This window comes from Dermacentor albipictus, chromosome 1 (assembly GCF_038994185.2).
Source record: "Dermacentor albipictus isolate Rhodes 1998 colony chromosome 1, USDA_Dalb.pri_finalv2, whole genome shotgun sequence".
In the NCBI taxonomy this organism is placed as follows: domain Eukaryota; kingdom Metazoa; phylum Arthropoda; class Arachnida; order Ixodida; family Ixodidae; genus Dermacentor; species Dermacentor albipictus.
The window spans coordinates 14,297,204-14,321,002 of NC_091821.1; the positions used below are offsets into that span (position 1 = coordinate 14,297,204).

Genomic DNA, 23,799 nt, shown 5'->3' on the forward strand with positions numbered 1-23,799 from the left:
AGTATTTCGTATTTCCGACATTTAGCCGAATACGTTGGAGAGATGCCCGCTCGCGTCCGTTAAGGTCACACGCCATGCTTAACTCGCACACTGGATCGTAAGTGCGAACAGGCCCTCATTGCTGCTCTGAGTCAGTCCAGATAGCACGCGCCACGCAGAACGAGACACAAAAGCTGATCCGTCACACCCAGAGAAATGTCATAAACTGTCTTCGCACCAAAGCCTGTGGTATGCAACACGGCGTTGCTCTTCAGCGTCTGCCCTTTCGCTGCGGAGTGGTAGGTAATGTACGTCCACACTGCACGCATGCTGGTTCAGCAAACAACTCTGTCGAGCAACGACCGAGGACGTCTGGTCGCTGTAGGTTGTGGTAAAAAAGATTGCAAATGATTACCATAAGTATTTGCTGAAAGCCGCTGTTTAGCTGATGAGCTCGTTTAAGCTTCTGCCACACGAGTCTATAGTATCAACGCAAGCCTGGCTCTTTACCAGAGCACATGTATCAATGGGTGGCCAGTTTCTGATTAAAAGAGCACCGCTCCCATACAATTTATATGTACACTGCAGACTGATCTCGTGCCTTGTGGAGACGATGTGTAAACGAATCTATCGTAAGTTGGCAGTCTTGCGCTCGTTTTGGAGCGGACACTGCTTCGTTAAGACATCGGTAAAACTTGTACCAACAAACCTAACTGCTATTTACGTGGCTGATAAAGACGCGGTCATGCACGAACGTACTTGAAGCCGCGTTAATATGTTTTCTGTTGCTCGGGCCAGCGGCGCCGACAAAGAATGCTACGTCCGCCCTGCAAAATCAATGGCCCGCAGAACTGCTACAGTGCCGTGTGCACTGGCGGCGTCACAGCTGCGCCAAGCAGGAGTGGTGCCCGGGGGCGCCTTGGCGGGCGCAGCTGCCAGCGGTGGGGGACGTCGCGAGACAAGGCCACTTTCCGAGAAGGCCCGTACTGCGACGAGCGTCGCGAGAGACCGCGTGGCTCGGCTCGAGCCGCGCGCTCGGTGCGCTTGCGACAGCAGTCACGTGGCTTATCAAAAGAGCCGGGCTCCCGCTGCCGGCTCGGCGCGAACACTCGAAACGGAGGTGCACATCGGGAACTCCAAGGTCGCACTGACCCGCCAGTGCAGTGCCGGAGGCCACGCGCACACAAACGTAGTGTGTGACGACGCCGTCGATACCTGCAGCGCTCGAGTCGCTAAGCGGCCTCCCGGCTTTCGATTCTTCGTCATGCGAGCGCAGCTGCGACTCACGACGTATCTGAGGCGTCATAGCGCTCCCACTTGTTAGGTGCCCTGTAAGGAGTGTACTACGGCAAGAATTTCTCAAACGAGTTCATTAATAGCAGAGATAACGACGCGAACCCATGATTTGAGGAGGCGAGCGTCACCGCCAAAATAGACACTCTTCACTCGCCCCTTCTAGCCTCTGCAAGTTAAATTCCTTCCCTGCGTATTCCCATACCGGAGCCGGAGGATCACGTGACGAATACGTCACGCCCCCCCCCCTTCTTTTGCTTGTCTTTTTATTGCGATAGCAATATATGGACACTTCAGACACATTTCCACCGTCGGTGTCGCCGCGATGTTCCGTATAAAGTCCAAGTGCGACAACATCGTCGCCGTATGCTGTATGTGCGAGTGAAAGCTTGCGAGGGTGAGCCGACGATGGTGGCTCAATCTCGCGCGCGAATGGTGGGAAAGCGGGGAGGTAAAGCGCCACCTTCCTCCATCGCGTGGAAAGCTCTGGGTGGGCGGGAGGGGAAAGGCTTTCTAATTTGGTGGCCGCTGTGTATGAGGCGGCCGCGAGGGCCCTGTCCTACAAGCCGTCTGCAATGGGAGCAGAGTGCTCCGAGTGCTGATAGCTTAGTGTGCACCGTGTTCTCGCCGCTTAGTTCGCGTTGAAGCGAGAGGCAGCACTAAGGTCAATTCGCTAGTTGCTGCTGCCGTGCTTCCTCACTCCAGCGCTTTGACAGCCAGTGTGCGCGGTCATCGAGTGAGATGTGTCCATGTTTCCTGTGCGCACGTGTCACCGTACTTGTTAGTTTAGTTAGTAAGCGAATGTTTACAAGCTTATACGGCTGAAGAAACTACTATCCTTACTTCGTATAGCTATCTAATAATTTGCTATCGCAATCGATGCTTCACATTCACCGCAATTGCTGTGTGTCACTTGCAGCGGCTACGGATGCGTAACTGGCGCCCCGCGAGAGTTCATCCTGACAACGTAACGCGCAGCATGGTAAAACTTCATCAACTTGAAGTGTAAAAGCAGTTTTGAAGAAATAACTGCGAAACTCATTGACAAGTGCAAACTCAAAGTAAAAGCATCTGAACATGATCTACCAAACCTGAAGGAAAGCCTCGTGTTAGGCGTCAACGCGCTCAATGCACTCGTTGAGGAACTATAGGAGCAGAGAACGCTGCTATTGTTGCCGCCAACTAGGCACTGGAAGAAACGGAACGAATCACTGGCTGTCCCTGTGTCCTAGCTAGTACAATACTCGAGACTTCACGATTTCAAACTAAAAGGAATTCCATTCTCTCATGGGGAAGACTGCGCTGCCATCGGGAAGGCTGTAGCTACTGCAATCAATTGTGCCATTAACGACTCGGACATTGATGTCATTCACCGTGTACCCACTAAGACGGACTCAAATAAAAACAATACCGCACGCTTCTATTCTCGCGATAAACTGCAATAATTTCTAAGCAAATATCGTAAGGTTAAGATTCATGCGAATGACCTCGGCTTCCCTGGCCTTCGCCACAACCCAGTGTTTGTAAATGATCACCTGACCCCTGACATTAAAGCAAGGCAGTCAAATGATAGCAGAGATCATCGCAATCGCACCGAGGCCGACCTTTCATCATTTCGGTAGATTCGAGCACCTTGGGTAGATTATCCATAAACTTAACCTCGCCACATCATCGTGTATTTTTCCATTGATTGGCTAAAGTGCTTTTTAAATAACTCCTGTGTACCACCAATACATTTTGTCGCACCAAGCCTTAAAAAATATTGTGACGACTTTAACGCCATTCTACTCTCTCTCTGAATAATTCCTTTTCTCTGGTCTGCATGTCAGAAACATCGCTTTCGCCAGACGACAAACCTTGTTCGGCCTTCCAGGATACGCATCAGAATACTGTTATCGTTCAACAAGCAGTCACAACGGCGCAACCATCTTAATTTCACCCGCCATACCTTACAAACGTAGATCTGACCTTCATATTGCTGTAGATAACTGCGAATCTGTCTGGATAGACCTAGATGCCCCATCATCGCCTTTTAATACTAAAAACTTATCTTTGGATGTATCTACCGCTCGAATTCATCATTGGAGCACAAGAGTATCTACCGTTAGAGCACAAGAATGTTGTTATCATGGGTGACCTGAATGTTAATATGCTTGACGATATCCGTTGTAATTGCACCAAATATGTTAACCTTTGTTTTTTTTAGGCTTTGCTTCATTATATCATTATAGCGTTTTGTTTTCTTACGGACATTATATGCATAATCGTGCTGTCAAGTTTACGAAATCTCTTCTAAACGAAGATGAGTTTGCTAAATGTATAGCCGACATTGTCTGGTCTTATTTTGAAACCTATACCGACGCTAACGTAGCATTTCATGAATTTTATTTGCTCATCTTAAAAGTCTTTGTGCGCAAACAAACAGGGACGAAGAAGAGCAGTAACACAAGGACGAGCGCTTTCTAACTGGTTTTATTTTTGAAGAACCACCTGCTTAAATACCCACAGATCTGCGCGACCTAGTCAAATAGAGCACGCCTATAGCGCATATAATACCCACAGATCTGCGTGATCTAGTGACCAGAGCACGTCTATAGCATATATAACAACCCTTGTGATAAAAAGACATGGACCAAAGCCACCCGGTCAACATAAAGAGAGTAAAGCGCATGAAACGACCACTTACAATAATATGCGTTAAAGATGTGATGACAGAAGCGAATTTTCTTTATCCAACAATGAAGCAGAAGGATGGCTGATGCATTTTTCCTTTTGTTTTTCAATCCAGTGTGCTTCCACAATTTCCCTCGTGGTTTGATTCCTATGCCTATACAAAATGTCGGTGCTACTAAGACAAGGTGAGCAATCATGTTCTTGGCAATGCATTGCCAAATGCGTCAGTCTAGATGTATTGCATGTTGTCACACTAAACGCCGCCCGCAACAGCTGCATCACATCAGGGAGGAGCTTTGAGCTGATCATCACTCTCTTGCAAGCGTAATCATGTGAACGAGAATTAAAATTTGGAGTCGGATATATCGGAGCGTAGACACGCTATAGAAGAATTCTTCCAACTTATACAGAGTAAAAACACGACTGCCTCTAACTTGTCAATACAAACATGCCCATTTATTGCAGTCAACAACAAGTTAACTATTCAATCTTAGTTCATTGGGCTGCTGACAGCGATAATTATCATCTCACTTTGTGTCCCCCTGGCCACATAACTTATTTGCACAGGTGGTCTTCGCGTGCCTCCCAGCGCCTAATTTTAAGAAACCCACAAAGCATAATTTTGAACATGCGGTATACTGACCACTTCACGTATATGTTGGGCATTCCTAACCTAACTCAATCCAACCTAACGCCATACGCAATCAAGCCAAATGAACCGAACCCAACCTAACCTATCCTTTGGAATATTGAAATGTCACTGCTTGGAAATTTCTGCGTGGCAATGCTTAACTGCATGGCTATAGATATTGCTGGTTTGAAACTGGTGTGTATTGTGTCTTGGTGCGTCGTAATTGTTGAGGCTTTGTCCGGTGTTGGCGGCAAACATTGTCCCGGTTAGAAGCCGCGACAGTTTTGATCACGGAAGCAAAATTACTATCGGCAGACAAGCATGTGCATCTCGCAACAAATGATCATTGTTTTTTTTTTGTTATCGTGCACAGAACACGAAGGGAAAACGTCATTCTTATAACGCGGTCGGGATGAACAAGCGCACGCTAAAGAGTAACTTAGTGCTGCGTTAATTCATTTCGCAGCGTACCATTCACGATCGGAGTTCGTGCGGCGACATATTCACGATGCAGTTCGACTCCCGTTAACTCGACCACGCCTAATTTAATTTTTAAATTAATTCGAACGCACCTGAGAGTCCCGGCAAGAAATAGTAGATTGCTTTGGAAGGAAAACTCATTTAGTTCGTGCTCGAAAGCAGAGCGCTTCGGTTAATTCGACCCCACCGGCGTCCCCTCATGCGTGCAGGTGTTACTAAGAGCTTGTAAACAACAAATTCAGCAGACGCCGCGACTGCTTCCTTAGGCGACGACGGTGACGGCAGCAACGTGTACTGCAGTGATAATGACGATTTACACTGCGCTCTGAGTGACGTCTCTTTTGAGAATTTTGACAGCGCCGACTTAAAGTACACGCGGGGCGGGCCACTGGCCAATGACGCCATGTGCAGTTGTTGTAATACTCTATGGAACTCAAGCCTGTCGATAACGACAGTCTACTTCAAGGATTATATATAATGAATCCGTTCACTTTGCCGCCATTTGTTAAATCGACCTTTCGGATAATTCAACCAAAACTTGAGGTCCCGCAAGGGTCGAATCAACGGGAGTCGACAGAAACAGCGACAAGCCAGGCTATCACGCCCCTTCAAGTATTTTCCGGGAGCACCGGCTACTCCGTTTGTTCTAGAGCAAAACGAAGACAAAAAACAAGGTACCAAATGACAGATAAGAAACGACTGGCGTAGCGCACACCTCTACAAATGAACAGCTGCCGCCGTCTCTCCGAATGCGGAACACATTATGCAGTTTGGTTTTGCGCAGATGACCTATATACGGTTTGAGCTTATAAACCATCCCTCTGCGGATATTCAGATGGAAAATCCATCTTTGTAGCTCCGCGGTCCCTGTTCCCTTCCCCAACGCAGAGCATATGTCGAGAGGAATGTGCCTCAGGCCGAGCTCTCTGTTTTTCTTATCATTAAACGTTCTATCTCTTTTTCTCTCTCTCTTCTCTTAGCTAAGAGTGCCTCCACAGTGGCCAGCGTTCAGGCGCGCGTAACGTATGATAACAATCAGTGCGATAAGAGTACGATCAGCCGGCGACGACGGCTCACTCGCGATCGCGAACGGCACTTGTGTGCAAGACTAGTTTCATGAATGGCGAGCCTCACTTTTTCTCTCTCAACAACTCGCGGTGCAGCATGATCTCCGAGATCTGGCGGCGCGCGCGGCGCGCGAGCTGTGCAATCTCGGAGTCAACGGATGCAGTCCAGAGATTGCTTAGAATGCCGCACAAAACAGCAACAGAATGGCGGACCTAAAGTACGACAACTTATTGAAATGAATTTAGTGTCTGCCATTAAGTGCACGGCGTGTGATAGTTGTAACTATATCTCTACAAGGTTGGCTGAAATACCAGCACAGATTCATTACACGTCCATAAGAGGAGTTGAAATGTAAAAGAATGTAAAAGAAAAGGCAACGCGTCGCTCTGCTGCTCAGCATAAGGCAGTGACTTCGGTTCCCGGCCAGGAGGTATGCAAGAACGTTCCTTCGCTTAGAATGAGCCGCCAGCCAAAAATCACAGGAGGCAAAAATTAATCCAGAGCCCTACACTTTTGAGCCCGCGACTTGGATGACGGCTCGGCGACGTCATCGCAGTCGTGAACTGAGTGCACGCCTCACTGCCGATTTTCTTTCTTTATCTTTTTTTCTTTTTTTTTCTGCGGCGCCCCGATCTAAAGATAGAAGGAGAAAAGAAAAAACGAAGTAAGAAAACAAACGAGAAAGCATGAACGCATCGTCCCAATATTCATATTACACCGTGTGTGCGGGTATCGAAGAAACAATACGTGCACAGTGTTCGTAAAACAGAATTCAGGACACCCAAAAGCTGCCGTTGGGCCGTTTACTGGATTCTGGAGATCACTACGGCACTGCACCCACTTGAAAGCACAGAGAACGCGTTTGCTTTCCGCATTGTCATGGAGCGTGGGAAATGCAACGCGAGCATGCGCTGCCCAGCGCAGAGTCAGCTAACGCGGCGTGGCCCGTATGCTCTCGACGAATGGCACACGCTCTTGTACAATGTGTAATGTATATGTTAAAGACTCTTGTTTGGTGTAACCACTGTTTTCATTAAGTAGGCAATAAAGAGCGACCGTAAATTAGTAAGAAAAACTTCACTGAGGATCACGATAGTCCCCAATGCAATATTTGAGCGCAGCTCTATACGTACATGTTGCTGGGCTAGTCGGCTCATATTGCTGGGTAGACCATAAACATGATTGCTTTGGCGCAAACAAGGAAAGACGGAAGACTTTATTGCGCTCCCCTTATTCCCTTCCGTCCTTCCTTGTTTGCGCCGAAGCGATCACATTTGCGGTCTACCTAGCTCTATAGAGCTGGGTAGACCACAAATGTGATCGAACATGATTGCTTTGGCGCAAACAAGGAAAGACGGAAGACTTTATCGCGCTCCCCTTATTCCCTTCCGTCCTTCCTTGTTTGCGCCGAAGCGATCACATTTGCGGTCTACCTAGCTCTATAGAGCTGGGTAGACCACAAATGTGATCGAAGTAAAAACGTGATCGAAATGAAAACACGTATATATACGTGTTTTCATTTCGCGATATATTGATTGGCTTGGGCAACCTGTTGCAACCTGTTGCGCCACGTTGCAAACGGAGCGAAGTGCGGCGTATCTGCCTCGCTAATCTGGAGATCGCGAGAGGCAGCGCGTGGGTGCGATTCACCGTAGCCGCAGCAGACAGACCTCCCAGACGAGGCGCGCTATTCTGGCGCCATCTCGTAGCCACCGTCGCTACACTTTCACAATTTCGCCACACCCTCATCTGCTCTCCTCCTCATGGTTGCGATGCACCCTCCTTCTCCGCTTCCCTCTTCGCGTTTTTCATCCCCCGCTGCGGTTCGCGTTCACTCTTTCATCCTTTGCTCGTTCGCTCGGTTACGCGGACGCTCGCCGCAGGAACGGGCGCCTAAGGGCTTCGCTCTAAATTTGCAACATATGGCAAAATATGGTTTCTGAAAGTGACATTTGTTTGGCGGAAAAACGTTTAATAATAGCGGATAAAGGTCGCACTCCCCCTTGCCCATCACCCCTCGCTCTTTATTATACCTTTATTTTCGGCGCCGAAAACTCAGCGCCGGTAAATCAGTGCGACGTCAGGAATCAACTTGTCAAATATTATAACTAAATGAAAAATGTCAATGAGAAAATTATAGAGCAACATTAAAAACTCCCGATACAGCTTTCTGTTGTAAAACTGTCCTATTTTTCGTCCCTGTTTGATTGCGCACACAAAAAGTTTTTAAGTAATTGAGCTTTCTGTTGCTCGATACGTGCTGCATAAAAGTTTTTTTCTTCCGAGCGTGAAACATGCCCGCGAATGCACGCAAAAATTGCGCGTGACTAGCCGCTCGCGGCACTTTGCGTTTATTCGCGGGCTTCTTCACATTGCGCACCGAACATGAAGACTTTTGCAAACGTCGCTCCTTGCCGAACGGTTCAAGTCGAACACGCCAAAGGGTGCGCAAAGGCTGACAATCTTTAGGCTGATGCACATAGCGCCGGCGCTCTCATGGTTCCATTTAATTTTACGTATTAAGGCGCTCTGCACTAGCGAAGCATCTCTAAAGCCAGCAGCTTGGGACTGTTCGCGACTCTCTATGCAGAGAGAGAGGAAGTGGTGGACACTTTGCGTGGGGTCATGCGCGAAGCAGGAGGGGTCACAAAAAGTCCGAGAGCGGCCGGCGTGCGCGGGTGGACTTTCTTGGCGCGCGCTGGCGCGCATCATTAAAAGGGATGCTGCTTGGAAAGAGAGCTCAATCGATCAACGTCCAGCTGGCGCGCACCGCCTGCGGGCTGCGCGCATGTGCCCGGCCGCCATCACTCTCGCGAGGCCTCCTCAATGCCGACGGCGCGACGCACCGCGGCGCAACAAAGGCGCCTTGGTGGTGCATGCACTGCGCGCATCTGTGCGCCACGCGATATTGTGGCTGCTCCGATGCCCGCGGCGTTATTTCCGCTCGCTCGCGCCCGCCTCGTGTACCGCCGTTACCGGCGCAAGACTGCGCGCTTTTAGCTCGCACGCAGGCCCCGCGGCGAACTCTTTGCAGTCGGTTACCTCTCTGCTTCGTACGAAGTGTGCCAAGAACACGTCCTGTCTCGGACAACGCCTCGCCCCGGGTGCGCGCAGGAGCTTTTGTCGAAACAGTCGGCTGCGTGCCGCCATCTTGAATGCCGAACTTTTCGCATGCGCGATTGCTCGTTCTGCCGACCAGAGCGCGCGTGGCGCGCGAGACCAGTTTGCAATAGTGTTCCTGTATATGCTCCCGCAGGGAGCTCCCTGCGGGAGCATATACAGGAACACTAGTTTGCAAAAGGCGAGAGGCGGTGAACTGCTGCTTCAAGGGGCGCCGCGACGGCACAGCGAGCGCGATCGAACGACATTTTCGCTCGGTACGACATTCGCGGCTCGTCGGCAAACCTTCCGCTGCGCGGAACGAAGGCGCTTCAAAGTATGTTTTTGAGAGGAAGAGGCTTTACTGAGAGTGTGTGCGTATGGGGAGAGAGAGATGCAAATGAAAGGAAGGCAGGGAGGTTAACCAGACTTAAAACGTCCGGTTTGCTACCCTGCACTAGGGGAAGGGAAAGGGGAAATAAAGACGGAAAGAAGAGCGTGACAAAAATGAAAGCATGTGTGCGAAGCACTGTGTGCGTATGTGTGTGTAAGGGCAAGATAGTGGCGGTGAAGAGCTAGCATATCTCGGGGAAAGGAGAAGGGAGAGGGGGGTGATCAGGATTCCTCCTCTTGATCCGCCAGTGCACTTGCGTGAAGTCGCTGCAGCCTGGCAAAATTGGACGCATCACTGTAAAAAAAAAAGAAAAGAAAAGAAAGTCGTGTTTTCATTGACATAATATTGTGACGACGACCGCAATAAAACAGTCAGTCGTTCCGCTTTAAAATTTGCGTACACAATGCGCATACAAGAACGGAATTTCGCCCCGCCATGCAGTGCATGGACGTTTGCTCCGTTATTATGTAAAATAGAATTAAAGAAGTTTTTATAAAAAGGACCTTTCCTCTGTATAATTGCAAATCAAATCTATGCCGGTTTCGCGACGGCATGCATGAAAATTCATATTAAGCAACAATCATGCGGAGCCATTGCAAATGCATGGACTAGCGGTGGATACCTACACGCCGAGTAGTAGTGTGCACGAGAAGCATGTTCACATGGAGCTAGGCCTGTCGGGGTAATGCAAACTCTAAAATTTCAAGCACTGCCAGGAAAGTATCGACAGGGTGATGATGAGCAGCACAGTTGTACACATATAGCAATGTAAGATATAACTAAAATAAGAATGACAAAACAGAAAATTTATATTTTTCAAAAAAAATTATCTTTGGAACCGCAATTTTGGGAAGCACTGCAGGAGGGACATCATTCACGTTATTTATTAGTGCTACTCTTACCAGCAAATTTGATATCCGTTCGCAAAGAGTGATCCACCGCGGCCCGACCGGCCACGCCGGCTCACCAGCAGGCTTATATCATTTTGCGTGTCATTTTGTGTAGATATAGCAACTTTGAAACGACTTTTCAGTCTTTCCAAGACGGGCTGTTACAGGTTGTTTAAAGAGGAGTATTTGAAGCTTGTAAAGCCGCTGGAACAGCCCAACTGACCACTGCAGTTTGATCCCAAATCGCATTTTCACTGCGCAAAGACGCTCCCAAATTTGTACGCCTGCTATAGACTCTTCAAACTTCGCACGGAATTGGGAACGGCTTTTGGGCCACCAAAAGTCAGTATACTCCTCATGTGGGATATAGGGCTAGGCATGCAGAGTGGTTGTTAGGCGGGATCGATGGTATATGACGACATTTGTACGGCAAGCAGCACAAAAGCGGGATTAAGAGCAGAGAAACGGGCTTCGTCCGTTTCTCACTGTTTGCCGCACATGGCGTGCAGATTCTATATCTCCTCCGCAGATTTTCGAATAGCCGTTGCATTAACTTATTCCCGAAAAACGGCGCTTTGCCGTATATGCAAACCACGCCTCATTCCACCTCGCCGCCGCATCTCCCCAATTCCAGGCTATTCTTCGCCATGTCTCACTGGTGTCTCTCTCTCTCCCTAAATGTGCACTCATGAGGAGCGAGGGCTCTGACGATGTGTTGTACGAAGGGCTCCATATGCGGCCCCGCAAGATGAACAAATTAAGGCGTTTACGTAGACCTTATCCAGGACTCCTTATGGCACTGCGTTCCGCGGTAATTCCACACATTCGGCGTCGCGAACGGGCACATAATGTCCACCTGTCGTAGAAAAGTAGCACTTCTGCAGAAAAAAAAAATATTAAACCCCGCCTTTCGTTTTCTTTCCTTATGCGATTAGCACTCTTTGTGAGCTTCGCGCACTTTTATGGGACGTTCTGCCTATCTTTCTATCGGGCTGGGTCTATAACCGCTTTCCCGCTGACTTGGCTCACCGGCTAGTCCATGGTCAATGGTAGTCAATGGGTTCAGCATCGGGCTTCTGTGCTGAGGGAACGAAACCAACCGTCGGACCAACTTGTATCGCCAGGTATGTGCCACTGTGTGCGTCTGTCAATGAACCTCTTTTGCACCAATGTGGGCAACTCGGTATATGTACTGCAAGGTATTTGCCGCTCTAAAGAGCGGCAAATACCTTGCGGTACATATACTGATGAGCCCCGTCGAACCCCATATAATGAACCCCGCCGACGCCAGCTTGGGTCACTGGGCATGCACCACAGGAATTGAACCCGCGACAGGTGTGTTGAGACCATCTTGTACGAATACATATATTCACGCAGGCACCATGCGCGGACTTCGCGGCGCCGCCACTAGACGGCGCAGCGTGTTCAGTGGGAAACACGAGATAGGAACCCGGCTGGGCATAGATACCCCATACATGACGCGTTTCGATCGTGGCAATACGGTGTGTCGCCACATTGCATCAATGCTAATCGCATTAAGAGGAAGCTTCAGCTCGGGCCCAACTCCGACGCGGTCTATTCAAATACATGTAAAACGCAAAAACGTTTTGCTGAGATAACCCCAGGACCGAGTTTAATGAAATTTGTTGCATTTGAGAGAGAAAATTAAATACTAGTGACTGTTGGAAGCACAATTTCGATTTAGGGTCTGAATTTTGTTAAAAACATTCTCGAAAATTCGAAAGTTTAAAAAAAGAATAGATGCATGAACTTTACAAATTAATAGCTCTGCATCAAGAACAGATATCACGGTTCTGTAACCGGCACCCATTAGATAATTGAAATCGGACAAATTTTATACCTTACCTTAAATTTTATACCTTTTTTTTGTACCTTACGCGAATTTGTTACGTTGCGTAGAAGGGTTCTGCAAAAGCTGTATTTTCATAGTACTAAATTTTTTTACACTCATTTGTAACATATGAATTTTGACCGCTTTAGATGTAGTATTAGATGCAATTCACAGAAGTGAAATATCATTTTTCATTGCTGAGTTACAGAGCTTGATAGTTTCGTTTTCTGAAAATTTTAGAACTTTGCCAATTCTTAATAAAATATTTACGGCCTAAATCAAAAAGTCGTAATCAACAGTCACTAGATTTTAGGTTTTTCCTTGAAATGCAACAAACCTCGCCAAGTTTGGTGCTGTGGTTGCCGAGAAAAACGAATTCTCCTTTGGCATGCGTTTGTATAGGAGCACCCGAGCTAAAGCTTCCTCTTGACGTCGACATTCATCGTGAAGACGGATTTTTCTTTCTTTGCAGCTTTCCTTCCTTTCTTTCTTTCATGCTCAATCGTTCCATTTACGAACATCGCTCTGACTAATCAACCTGCTTGGCACATGACGCGTGTTCATTCGGGCGTGTTCGGTCAAAACCCGCACCGCGTGCATCCACGCATGCACCAATGCCCAGCCGTAATCACGGCACTGCGCCGCCTTCGTATGCGACGGCGAAACGACGGCTTTCGCAATTGCACAATGTTCGCATTAAATGCATGATTGCACTCTCTTTTCCTAGGGCCTTCTTTTTTTTCTTTTGCATTCTTTCACATATTTCGAACGAAACGTTCATGTATATACTGCCAGTAGATTATGTTGGCGGTGCAGCTGTGACCATTCACAACAGAACGTGTTCAAGAGAGCCACGGAGAACACTTAAATGTCGAAAATGTTCAACGTTTCACTTAGGCGTGTGGCATAAGGACGACTGGTTCGATGTGCGCTGAGTCAGTGTGCAGCCGGTGCAATTCTGGCACCGGCAATATGTATTCAATGCAGTGCAGAGACATACCGAGTAAGAAAAAAAAATATAAAGACACGGTGATTACCGTTTCTCGCGAATTCTGCTTGAATTAAACTTCCATCAGTCTCATTCACTCCCTGCAGCACCCTTTGCGCGATTCGTGAGGCCAAGCGGTCGGTGTACACTGTGAGAAACAAAGTTATTGCGAACAACTGGAGTTTCCAAAGGTGCACTGCGCTGCCATTAAAAAAAAATAAAAAGAATTAAAAAAAGAACGGGGATATGCAAGAACAGAGGTTGTATGTATAGCGTGAAGTGTCAGGAACAGATGCGCGTATACATAATCATTTGCAGAGGTCCTCAAATGACGCTGATCTCGCGTAGGCACCGTGAGCATAAATTGAAACGCGAACAGGTAAGAAGCAATGAGATCACCTCGCATACGTGTAATTAGACGGGAAAGTCAATCTCCGTGGTTGCTTTCTAAGCTTTTCATAGCTCCAAATATACGTTTTGTAGCACGAATATGGTCACCGTTACAAACATAGGCGAACATGTAAACACAACGACACACCATATAGTCGTTTTCGACTTAATTGTTCTCGATTTAATTTATGTTAATGCTACATAAACGCAGACGTCGCCATGTTTACGGCGCTTGTTCTTATCTCCCACATGAAATACGTCATTTCACTGCCCGAACCGCAAGCACGAAGGCCCGCGAGAATCAGCTGACTCGTGTCGTTGCAGACGAAAATGCACTGGTACCGTGCGCCTCATGAGGCAATGCGTCAGTGCCGTCTATAAAGACTCCGCAGTTCCTTCCCGACCGTGGCCTTCGAGATTGAAACGGCGCAATCTTGGAGGCCACGTTCCCGGCAAACACATATTGCTCCTCCGTATCTGCAGCCCGCTTACGTTGGGACTTGGCCGCATACCGGCAGCCTTTAAAGCAGCACACAGCGATAGCACACGGTACTTTTTTTATGTCCATCTGCGCCTGCAAGCGTGCAAGCCTTTCCGGAACTGCGGGAACCGCCCACCGTGGGTAGAAACAAGACTTGCTCGGCCCTGGCACGGGGGCACCGGCACCATAACGACGGCGCCCGTCTTGTACCGTTCGCTGGCCGCTCTGCACTCGCCGTGTGTGTGCGCCTAGGTGTCGACCGTGGCTCGGTGGCGGCGGGCCTCGCACGGGGCCGTCGTCGTCTGGCGGCGTCTTCCTCCGTCGTCCGCGCTTCCTGTTTACCCGCCGTGTCTGACGCGCGTGCCGAGGCGGCGGCCTTCGACGGCGACCTCGTCCGTCGACCGACGACGACGCCGCGGGCGACGGCCGACGTCACGCCGCTGAGCGGCGCTGACGTCAGCCCGATGTGTATACGTGCCACTCATTATGATGCAACTGACATACAGCATGACGCAATGCGCGCGCGGGACCGCGTGTTAGAGTTCCAGAAGTTCCCAGAGTCGTGCTCGGGAACACTTTAGTGTCGTCCTTTGATGCGGAGAAGTGCGACGCGTCCTTGCCTCCTCTCTTCCCTCTATGTTTAGCCTGGTTTGGCTTTATAGAGCTGCTTGCTCCTCAGCCCCGCAAAGCCCAACGTATCATTTTTTTTTATGCTCTGCCGCTTGATACCTACAATTTCTCACTTGAGTGACAGAAACGTAACGGAAAGCCCATTGGTGATCCATTGGGGCGAAATTTCAGTTGTACATAATTCCGAAAACCGCTCATTCTTAATAAATTAATACATGTACTAAATATTCTTGCCCAAATATCATTCCACTGCATTATATACACGAATGTATACTCTACACGACCATAAATAGAGGTAAAAAAGTTCTAGTTTTCCTTGATGCGCAATGGTGTTCGGGCTTTGTGGGGTTGATGCCGTCTCGTGTTTGGCGCGACCAATTTCAGTAGATAACCTGATGTCCGCTGAACGTGGGTGCAGAGAGAAGCGCATTCATAGCGCCACAGTCTCGTTCGAGCTATAGCGCATACCGGGGGGAGTCCAGAAGCTTCGCAGCCGCACGCGAAACATGCCGTATAGCGTTGTTCACCCACGGACGAACCATATCCGCATCTCGAACTTCCAAGTCGCGCCACAACTGGGTATACGCGTGGCATATATTCAGACTCCTTGTCGTGTACGTCCCATGCAGCGCCGGCATGTTCCACATCCGTGCCATGCATGGCGGTCGGCGCTGCCGGCTAATCTTTCTCGGCTAGGTTGCGTAGAGCACAGGTCCGCCGCCGCTGCAGCTGTGTCAGATAGGGAAAAAAAAAGAAACAATGCAAATAAAAAAAGAAATAAATGAAACGCGCGATACCATCGTGGCTTGGTCTTCATGCAGTGACGAGTTTAGATTTACATCTCTAGTTGACCAAGAACAACGTGAAATGACCGCGCAACCTCCACAGCTTTAATTCCACTATAGTACGGTTCCACTACGATTTCGTCGCTTTGAATGACTGTTCGCCGCCATTCCGGCAGTTTCTGCACGCCATGTAAATCATTGCAGTAATAATACGCGTCGCGAAGAAAGACGGATCGGCTGGCCGAAGCCATTCCGAAATGTGCGACGCCCCGCCAAGCCGGCGAATGCAGCCGCACTGCCGACGCTGATGCCGCGCCTGATATCCGTTTCCAAAAGAGGGTCACTCTCTCGCGCAGGGCTTCTCTCGCAAAACATGCATCTGGCTTCGCACACGGAAGTTTGTTGGCAACGGACGCACGATCGGGTTTGTTGAGAAAAGTCTGCATATTAAATAGCTTCTGATCTCTTGGCTTACTTATTATTCGATTGATTGATCTATAGCATCGCCAAATCAAATTGTTGGACGGTACCACTTAGGCGGTACCACCGACGTAAGTTGGGTTTACCCAGGAAAAACTGGCGTTGCGTTACAGAACACAAATTATAAACATAACGGTGCAATTAAGACCCCTCCCCTCCCTCACCCCCTAACATAAAGAAAGAAAGAAGAAAAATGAAAGCAGATTTGCAAGTGCAGTGAAACTATGTTTTAAAAACTCTGAACAAAGGACAACCATACTGTGACAACAGCGCTGCGAAAGCAAAATTCTGCTAAACAGCAGCGATATAGACAAATTCCAGCAATCATGCTTGTTGTGCCATTACCACAAGCCCGGATCCCGAATCTGCAAGATGCAGAATCTATCCTGCGAGCGCCATAATTCTCCCTTCACAAGTCAAGAGGCTGCGCCTTCGTGCGGGAGAAGCCTCGGCGGAGCAGCGTGTTTTGACGTGTCCGCGTGTGCCCGACGGCCCGGCGCCGCACCTCCCTTGCCTGGAGGTCACCGCGCGCGCGAACTTTGAACCGAGTGGCCAGCGCGGTCGCTGGTTGGACCCCTCGGACGACCGTCGTGTGCTGACTTTGTATTGGGCCGGTTGAGTGACAATGGGCCTCGGGGATTATAAAAGCAGTGACAAGCCGCCTGAAAAACAGGATCCGCTGACCCCACCTGGAGAGAGGGTCGCTCCCGACTGGGGTGAGATGTGTCACGCGTTTTCGCCGGACGCCGTCGTGCGAGAACAGTCGCGTTTGTGTGAGCTCTCGGCCCCAGTGCCGATCCGTTCATGTCCTGTATGATAACCTGTATATAATGTATAAAGTCCCTTTTGTTATTCTCATCGACGCCAGGCTCGGAGTCTTCGCTACCAACGCTCTGTCACGAAACGGGTGACGAGCGCTACGGGACCACAAAGCCGTTATCGTGGTGCAGCGGTGCAAGTTCGTAACACTGGCGGCACCGGTTGGATGTCGTAACACTGGTGGCACCGGTTGGAAGTTCGTAACACTGGTGGCACCGGTTGGAAGTTCGTAACACTGGATGGCAGCTACGGGATTGACCGGCATCAGCTACCTCGGCGCGGTGAGTGCCTGAAGTTTACCTCAAACACCAGACTTTCTCTGACACAGGTTATAGTAGCTTAGGGAAGGATTTGGTGTTGCATTGTGATAACCTTGTGTGTTTCAAGCCTAGTAAGAGTGTTTTGAAAACCAGGGGATGCTGAGGGGGTAAACAGGGCAGTGTGTGATATACTTGCATATGTCTTACTAGTAGTGTTATAGTAGCGTACGGCAGGTATATTCAAAAAGGGTAAACAGCAGGAGGACAGTGTGAACGATGGAGAAGTACAAGGTGAAGGAACTTCTCGAAATTTGTGAGGAGTTGGGCATTGAGTTGGGCTCAACCAAAAGAAAGAATGCGATCCTTGAGGTCATGAGGACTGGGGACGTAACGGCTGAGGAAGCCGCAGAGGCCTTGGCGGGTATCAATGAACGTCGGGAAAGGGAGGAGAAGGAACGTTGTGAGCAGGAAAGGAAGGAAAATGAACGACGGGAAAGGGAGGAAAGGAGAGAACAGGAACGTCGCAAAGAGGAAAGGGAGGAAAGGAGAGAAAAGGAACATCGGGAGTTGCAGGCAGAGAGGGAGCGACGTGAGCACGAGCTTAAAATGAAAGAGTTGGAGATCCGAAATAACTCGCCGGCGCCTAGTCTCACTTCTAATGTTCCCAGAATACGCGATCAACTTCCACCCTTTGTCGTCGGAGAGGATATGGCCAAATACCTCGTGAAATTTGAGCACGTCTGCGAACGGAATAGCATTGAGCGATCCCTTTGGGCACAGAATCTGTTAGCGTTGCTTCCTGGGGAGGCATCAGACGTAATAACTTGCTTATCGAAAGAGGCGTTTGAGAGCTACAGTGATGTGAAGGAAGCGCTACTGCGGAAGTACAAATTGTCGCCCGAAGCTTTCCGGCAGAGGTTCCGGTATGCAAAAAAGGGTAAGGAGTCGAATGTTGACTTCGCGTTTCGTCTAAAAGCCGACTTGGTGGAATGGCTGAAGGGCGAAGAGGTTTACGACGACCGCGACAAAATTGTCGAATGCATCGCGTTGGAGCAGTTCTACCGTTGCATTGATGAGGATGTCCGGCTCTGGCTGCAAGATAGGCTAAAGGAGGTTAAGCTAAACAAGGCAGCAGAGTTAGCGGAAGAGTATTACACACGCCGCAGCTTGCACAGCAAGGCAGTGCGCATAGAAAAAGCAGATAGAAGAGATGGGTTTTACGGGAAGCCCGACGAACGGAAGGAAATCACGCGTCGCGAGTTTCGGGACGACGAGTCCCTTCCCAAAGAAACTGTAAGGGATGGACAGAATGCATCTCAGAATGATGACAATGGTCCGAAACAGCGAAACGAAATGATGCGTTCTTTTGAAAGACGTAAACCGTTAACCTGCTACAATTGCAAAAAGCAAGGGCACATCGCTGCAAGCTGCCCAGAGAGAATTGCTTTTGCAACGATACAGGAAACTCACAAGAACATACGTCTATTGGAGCCTTATGTGCAGGAAATTAAGGTAAACGGCAAGAAGTGCCGAGCACTGCGGGACTCTGCAGCAACTATGGACGTTGTTCACCCATCTTTCGTCTCCTCGAGTGATTTTACGGGAGAGTGCGTGAGGATACGGCAAGTGGCCGAGAAGGAGAGTGTCTGTTTACCGATCGCAGCGGTTATCATTGAAGGAGAGTTTGGAAAACTTAACACCGAAGCCGCTGTGTCAGCCGCCCTCCCGGAGCAATTTTCCTACCTCTTCTCAAATAGCTCGGAGCAGCTGCTGAGGGATCAGGGCAAATCATTCTTTGCCGACGTGGCGTACATGGCCCCCACGCGATCCAAAGCGCGCCCGCTGTCGAGGGAACTTGACTTAGCGTCGGTGAGCGAAAGGCGGTGCGGCACACGGACTGATCAGGGTAACTTGAGTGGCGAGCAGTCACGGGAGAGGCAGAGCTCGGAGGCTGGCCTAGACGAGCGGGTCCTGGAAGTGAGTGGGAGTGACGCGTGCAGTGCTAGCCGCGATATAGACTCGACGCCGCAATTAGGCGACGCGGGCTCCACACTCGCTCCGGTTTCCGCCAGCCGGCAGGAGCAGGCTGCAGTTGAAAGAAAAAGTCTGATTCGCGAGCAACAGGAAGGCTGTTCCTTAGCCGATCTGAGGAAGAGCGTCAAACGGGGAGTGAAAAAAAAGGGGGTTTCATTTGGCAAGGAATCTGGCTTATTGTACCGCCGCTACACGGATAAGCAGGGTCGCAAATATAAGCAGCTTCGGATTCCGCGAAAATATCGCCGGGAAAAATGAATGGCCTCATTTGCTTCCTCAGTAGTATGTTTTCGGTCCAAAGCGATTTCAAGGGGACCATTCTATTTGTCATTATTATTGCGGATTATTAATTGTTTCTATTTCGTTATGTTGATGATTTGAAAACTGATTGTTTAAGCCTTGTGTGCTAGATCGTACACCTGCCTCTTGTTGCAGCGGGAGAAAAAAGGGGAAAACAATTTAGTTAGGTTGATTTGAATTATGGCCTTGTCTGGTGTTTGACGGGAGACAGAGGGCACTTGTTCGTGTTGGGTGTTGCCTTTTGCCGGTCGGTTTTGCAAGCTGCAGAACGACCAAGCGGGACCAGTGGCGAGAAGCAAGGTCTTAGGAACGACCCGAGCGGAGCTGGTCAAGGTGCCTTGGCGACGACGTGGTGAGCAGAGCTCCTGTCCTGGCGAGTCGGACCTGGGCACGTGAGGTTACCTGGCGTCCCGACACTGGACGTGAACTTGGACGAGCCTGACGAACGTGCGCGCCTGGCATCCGAGCCACGTGGAGGCAGCTCGTCTTCCCGGCGCCTTATCTGAGGGCGGGGATGCTGTTGTGCCATTACCACAAGCCCGGATCCCGAATCTGCAAGATGCAGAATCTATCCTGCGAGCGCCATAATTCTCCCTTCACAAGTCAAGAGGCTGCGCCTTCGTGCGGGAGAAGCCTCGGCGGAGCAGCGTGTTTTGACGTGTCCGCGTGTGCCCGACGGCCCGGCGCCGCACCTCCCTTGCCTGGAGGTCACCGCGCGCGCGAACTTTGAACCGAGTGGCCAGCGCGGTCGCTGGTTGGACCCCTCGGACGACCGTCGTGTGCTGACTTTGTATTGGGCCGGTTGAGTGACAATGGGCCTCGGGGATTATAAAAGCAGTGACAAGCCGCCTGAAAAACAGGATCCGCTGACCCCACCTGGAGAGAGGGTCGCTCCCGACTGGGGTGAGATGTGTCACGCGTTTTCGCCGGACGCCGTCGTGCGAGAACAGTCGCGTTTGTGTGAGCTCTCGGCCCCAGTGCCGATCCGTTCATGTCCTGTATGATAACCTGTATATAATGTATAAAGTCCCTTTTGTTATTCTCATCGACGCCAGGCTCGGAGTCTTCGCTACCAACGCTCTGTCACGAAACGGGTGACGAGCGCTACGGGACCACAAAGCCGTTATCGTGGTGCAGCGGTGCAAGTTCGTAACACTGGCGGCACCGGTTGGATGTCGTAACACTGGTGGCACCGGTTGGAAGTTCGTAACACTGGTGGCACCGGTTGGAAGTTCGTAACATGCTATACATGTATACGCTTTTACAATCTTCTTATGCAAGAAAAACTCTATTCATTCCTCAAAGGCGTGCTTCACATCAAACCAACTTGCAGAAAAGCGTTCAGTATCTGCTCTTTCTTAGGTTAAGAACATAACGATGAGCAAAACGAGAACAAGGTGTGAAAGCAGGAGCCAACGTTTCGACAAGTGAACTTGTCTTCAAGGCCTTGAAGAAGACAAGTCCACTTGTCGAAACGTTGGCTGCTGCTTTCACCTTTTTCTCGTTTTGCTCCTCGTCTTGAATTGTCATCTCCCGCCTTCCCTGTGTTAAGAACATAATAATTACAATATGAATCTCGTTTTTTGGGACCAATAGGTATTGGGAACTCCGTTTCTCTTTTGGTGTGTGTATGTGTGTGTGTGTGCGTGCGTGTATATGCATGCGTGCGTGCGTGCGCGCGCACGTGTGTGTGTGTGTTACAGATGTATCCTACCCGTCGCTGCTGCAACGAAGCTTGCGGCTGGTGTGGTCGAATACGTAATCCCATATTTCAGCATCTTGCACAATATACTGAAGTGCATTGCCAGGTGATCCAGGTCAGTGCTGCGTGGTCTCGCCCTGCAAAAGCTGGAGGCTTTTAATAGATTAAAAAGATAATGCTTCGACAGCTGTCGTTCCAACGTACAAAAATGAATAATAATAATAATAATAATAATAATAATAAAGCAGTGCATAATATTATACTGGCCCTATATAGTAGGAAAAACAAAAACCAGGGGAACAAAAAAAAAAGATTATTTGCGTAGGTATATGAGAGACTTCACCCTTCTCGGAGGCTATATCGAAGGACTGAAATGGCGAAGGGACGCCAGAAGAGGCGACGTAAACTTCCACATTTCGAATCCGCTGGCGTTTTCTTTTTCTAATTCAGTGAGTTCGCACTTTGTTGATGCGCACTCGTATACGCAGCCTATTTGTACCATTCGACCATCGCACGTTGATGGCACAAGTAGTGGACTTATCCGAATAGAGCGCGGATTGTAACAAGCGGAGCTGCATCCTCTGAATGAGGGAAGCGCGTGGCACAGATACCGCTGGAATCCCTCGTCTGTTTTCGTTTTCGCTATCTTTCTGTGGATAGACAGACCGCGGCCGCCGGTGGCAGAGGGCACGGCCCTCCGTCCCTACCTCGTCGTCGGGCACCGCCGTTCTTCCAGCGCGGCAACGCCGCCGCCGCATCTTTACGAACGCCGACCGCCTTGCAGAGAATGCGTTTAGCTCGCAGCGTTCGCCGTGATGGACAGTTCCGATAGACTGCGCCGCATCGCCACTTCCCTTGGCGCGGAAAAGGCGCTCGTTCATCAAAATGCCGTCGGCGCTCGCGCGGACTGCGACGACCCTCGTGCCAAGGCCCCCCCGGCGCCGATCGCGCTCGCGTCGGCGTCCTTCACTCCGCTGACCCTGTTCGGTCGCCCGCTGCCGCTTTGCCGGAGCTGCGCCACGGCGACGGCGCACACCAGCGGTCGCCGCTTTCGCCACCGTCGCGGCGACGGGCCCCGGAACGCGCGGCGCTCACTTCCCGTCGAGCGCTCGCGAAAGGGAAAAACGCCCCGATCCCAGCGGATTCCCGAAGCGATTTCGGATTAACGCTAGCGCATGCGGAGCTGAGGCAAGCAGCTTTGATTGAGCACAGCGAACCGCGTTTCGCAAGGCTCGCCATTCCTCTCTGGATCCTCGTATGTGACGGAAGTACAACCACCAGCATCCCATTCCCACATTTCTTTCTTTCTTGCAATGAAGCTGTCTCGATTTCTCTTTTTTTTTTTTGAGACCACCCTTTACATAGTGCTCAGGTGAAGTCAGTACCTACCGTCAGCTATTTACGACTTCCAAATTTACGTACTTCTAATCGAAACAAACATTGGGCCCTATAACGCAAAGCTATTCCAATATGTTTTTATTCCAATCTCCTGACGTGGAATTTGCGTATCCGCCGACGCAAACTTCGGGTGGTCACCCACAGGGTTGTCTCAACAGACCAATCAAAAGCTCTCCTCGTTCATAAGAGGTCCCTTTTGTTTGCTTGAAAAACGAATAACACTGCCTACACTGAGCAGCTTGTCTTATTTAATTGACTCACAACAGGTGCGGAGCATGCTCAAGTGGACAGGATTTCAACAGAGCCGAGCCACTGCACTGAAAATCGACAACCGTATGAAGAGGGTGGTGCCGGCGTCTGCGATTGGTCCGATTTCCCTTACTTAGCTTGCAGTGGCTGGTCGAAAATCCCGGTGGCATGCAACGGAAGCTTAATTATGACGCTAAAACGGATCCTCAGCAAATAAGAATTGGCAGAACGAGGTCGTAAACATGCCGAAAGTGCTCGAAAACGTTACACGGCCACGCAAAAAGTTTTATTATACGCAAATAAACCCATGCTCTCCGGCAGGTGCGAGTAGCCAGTGCCTGAGTGATCGGCGGCAGCCATCTTTTATTCCTTTCAGAACGGGGCAGCCTGCGGCTATTCAGAAGAAAATTCAGTTTTGTTCGGCATATTAATGCATCTTTAACGCGTACACATCACTTTGACGCGGTGAGTTTTTGCGGTTTTGTGACGTCGTGTGACAGGCAGGTGAAGTGGGTGCAGCCCGAAAACTTTTGACCAATAGCCGAAGGCTAATGGCGAAAAGGCGTCAAATCAGAAATAAATATTTTTCTTTTGTTCGGTCAAATCATGCATAATCCGTGTGTACACGCCATATCACATGGGGAGCTATCGCGGTTTTCGTGACGTCGCGTGACAGGCAGGTGAAGTGGGGGTGGTCCAAAAATGTTTTTGACCAATCGCGGAGGGCTGATTGCTGAAATGGAATAGAAAAGTTTGGAACAGCTTTACGTGATAGCGCCCCTTATTGCAGTCGAGAGCAACTGAGACTCATTTTGCACTGCGAACGATAGCCGATGACAGCGTAGGGAAGCTACTCCCGATTGACGCCGAGAAATCAGTCAGCAAAGACTGACCCTAAATAAAGACTTGGAAACCTTTTCATAG

The 23,799-nt window shown here is 49.7% G+C and overlaps 1 protein-coding gene across 6 annotated transcripts in view; it reads left to right on the forward strand.

Moving 5' to 3' along the window:
- The window catches only part of LOC135918209 (hormone receptor 4-like), a 197,737-nt gene that overhangs the window by 90,633 nt on the left and 83,305 nt on the right, over window positions 1-23,799 (forward strand). For 3 of the 6 annotated variants that reach the window (XM_065451892.2, XM_070539218.1, XM_070539219.1), the window contains exon 2: window positions 4,061-4,130. The exons of the other annotated variants lie outside the window; for them this stretch is intronic. In XM_065451892.2, the coding sequence (XP_065307964.1) occupies window positions 4,109-4,130 (22 nt within the window). In that variant the 5' untranslated portion in view covers window positions 4,061-4,108. The remainder of the gene's footprint in view (window positions 1-4,060; window positions 4,131-23,799) is intronic. 6 annotated transcript variants of the gene reach the window in all.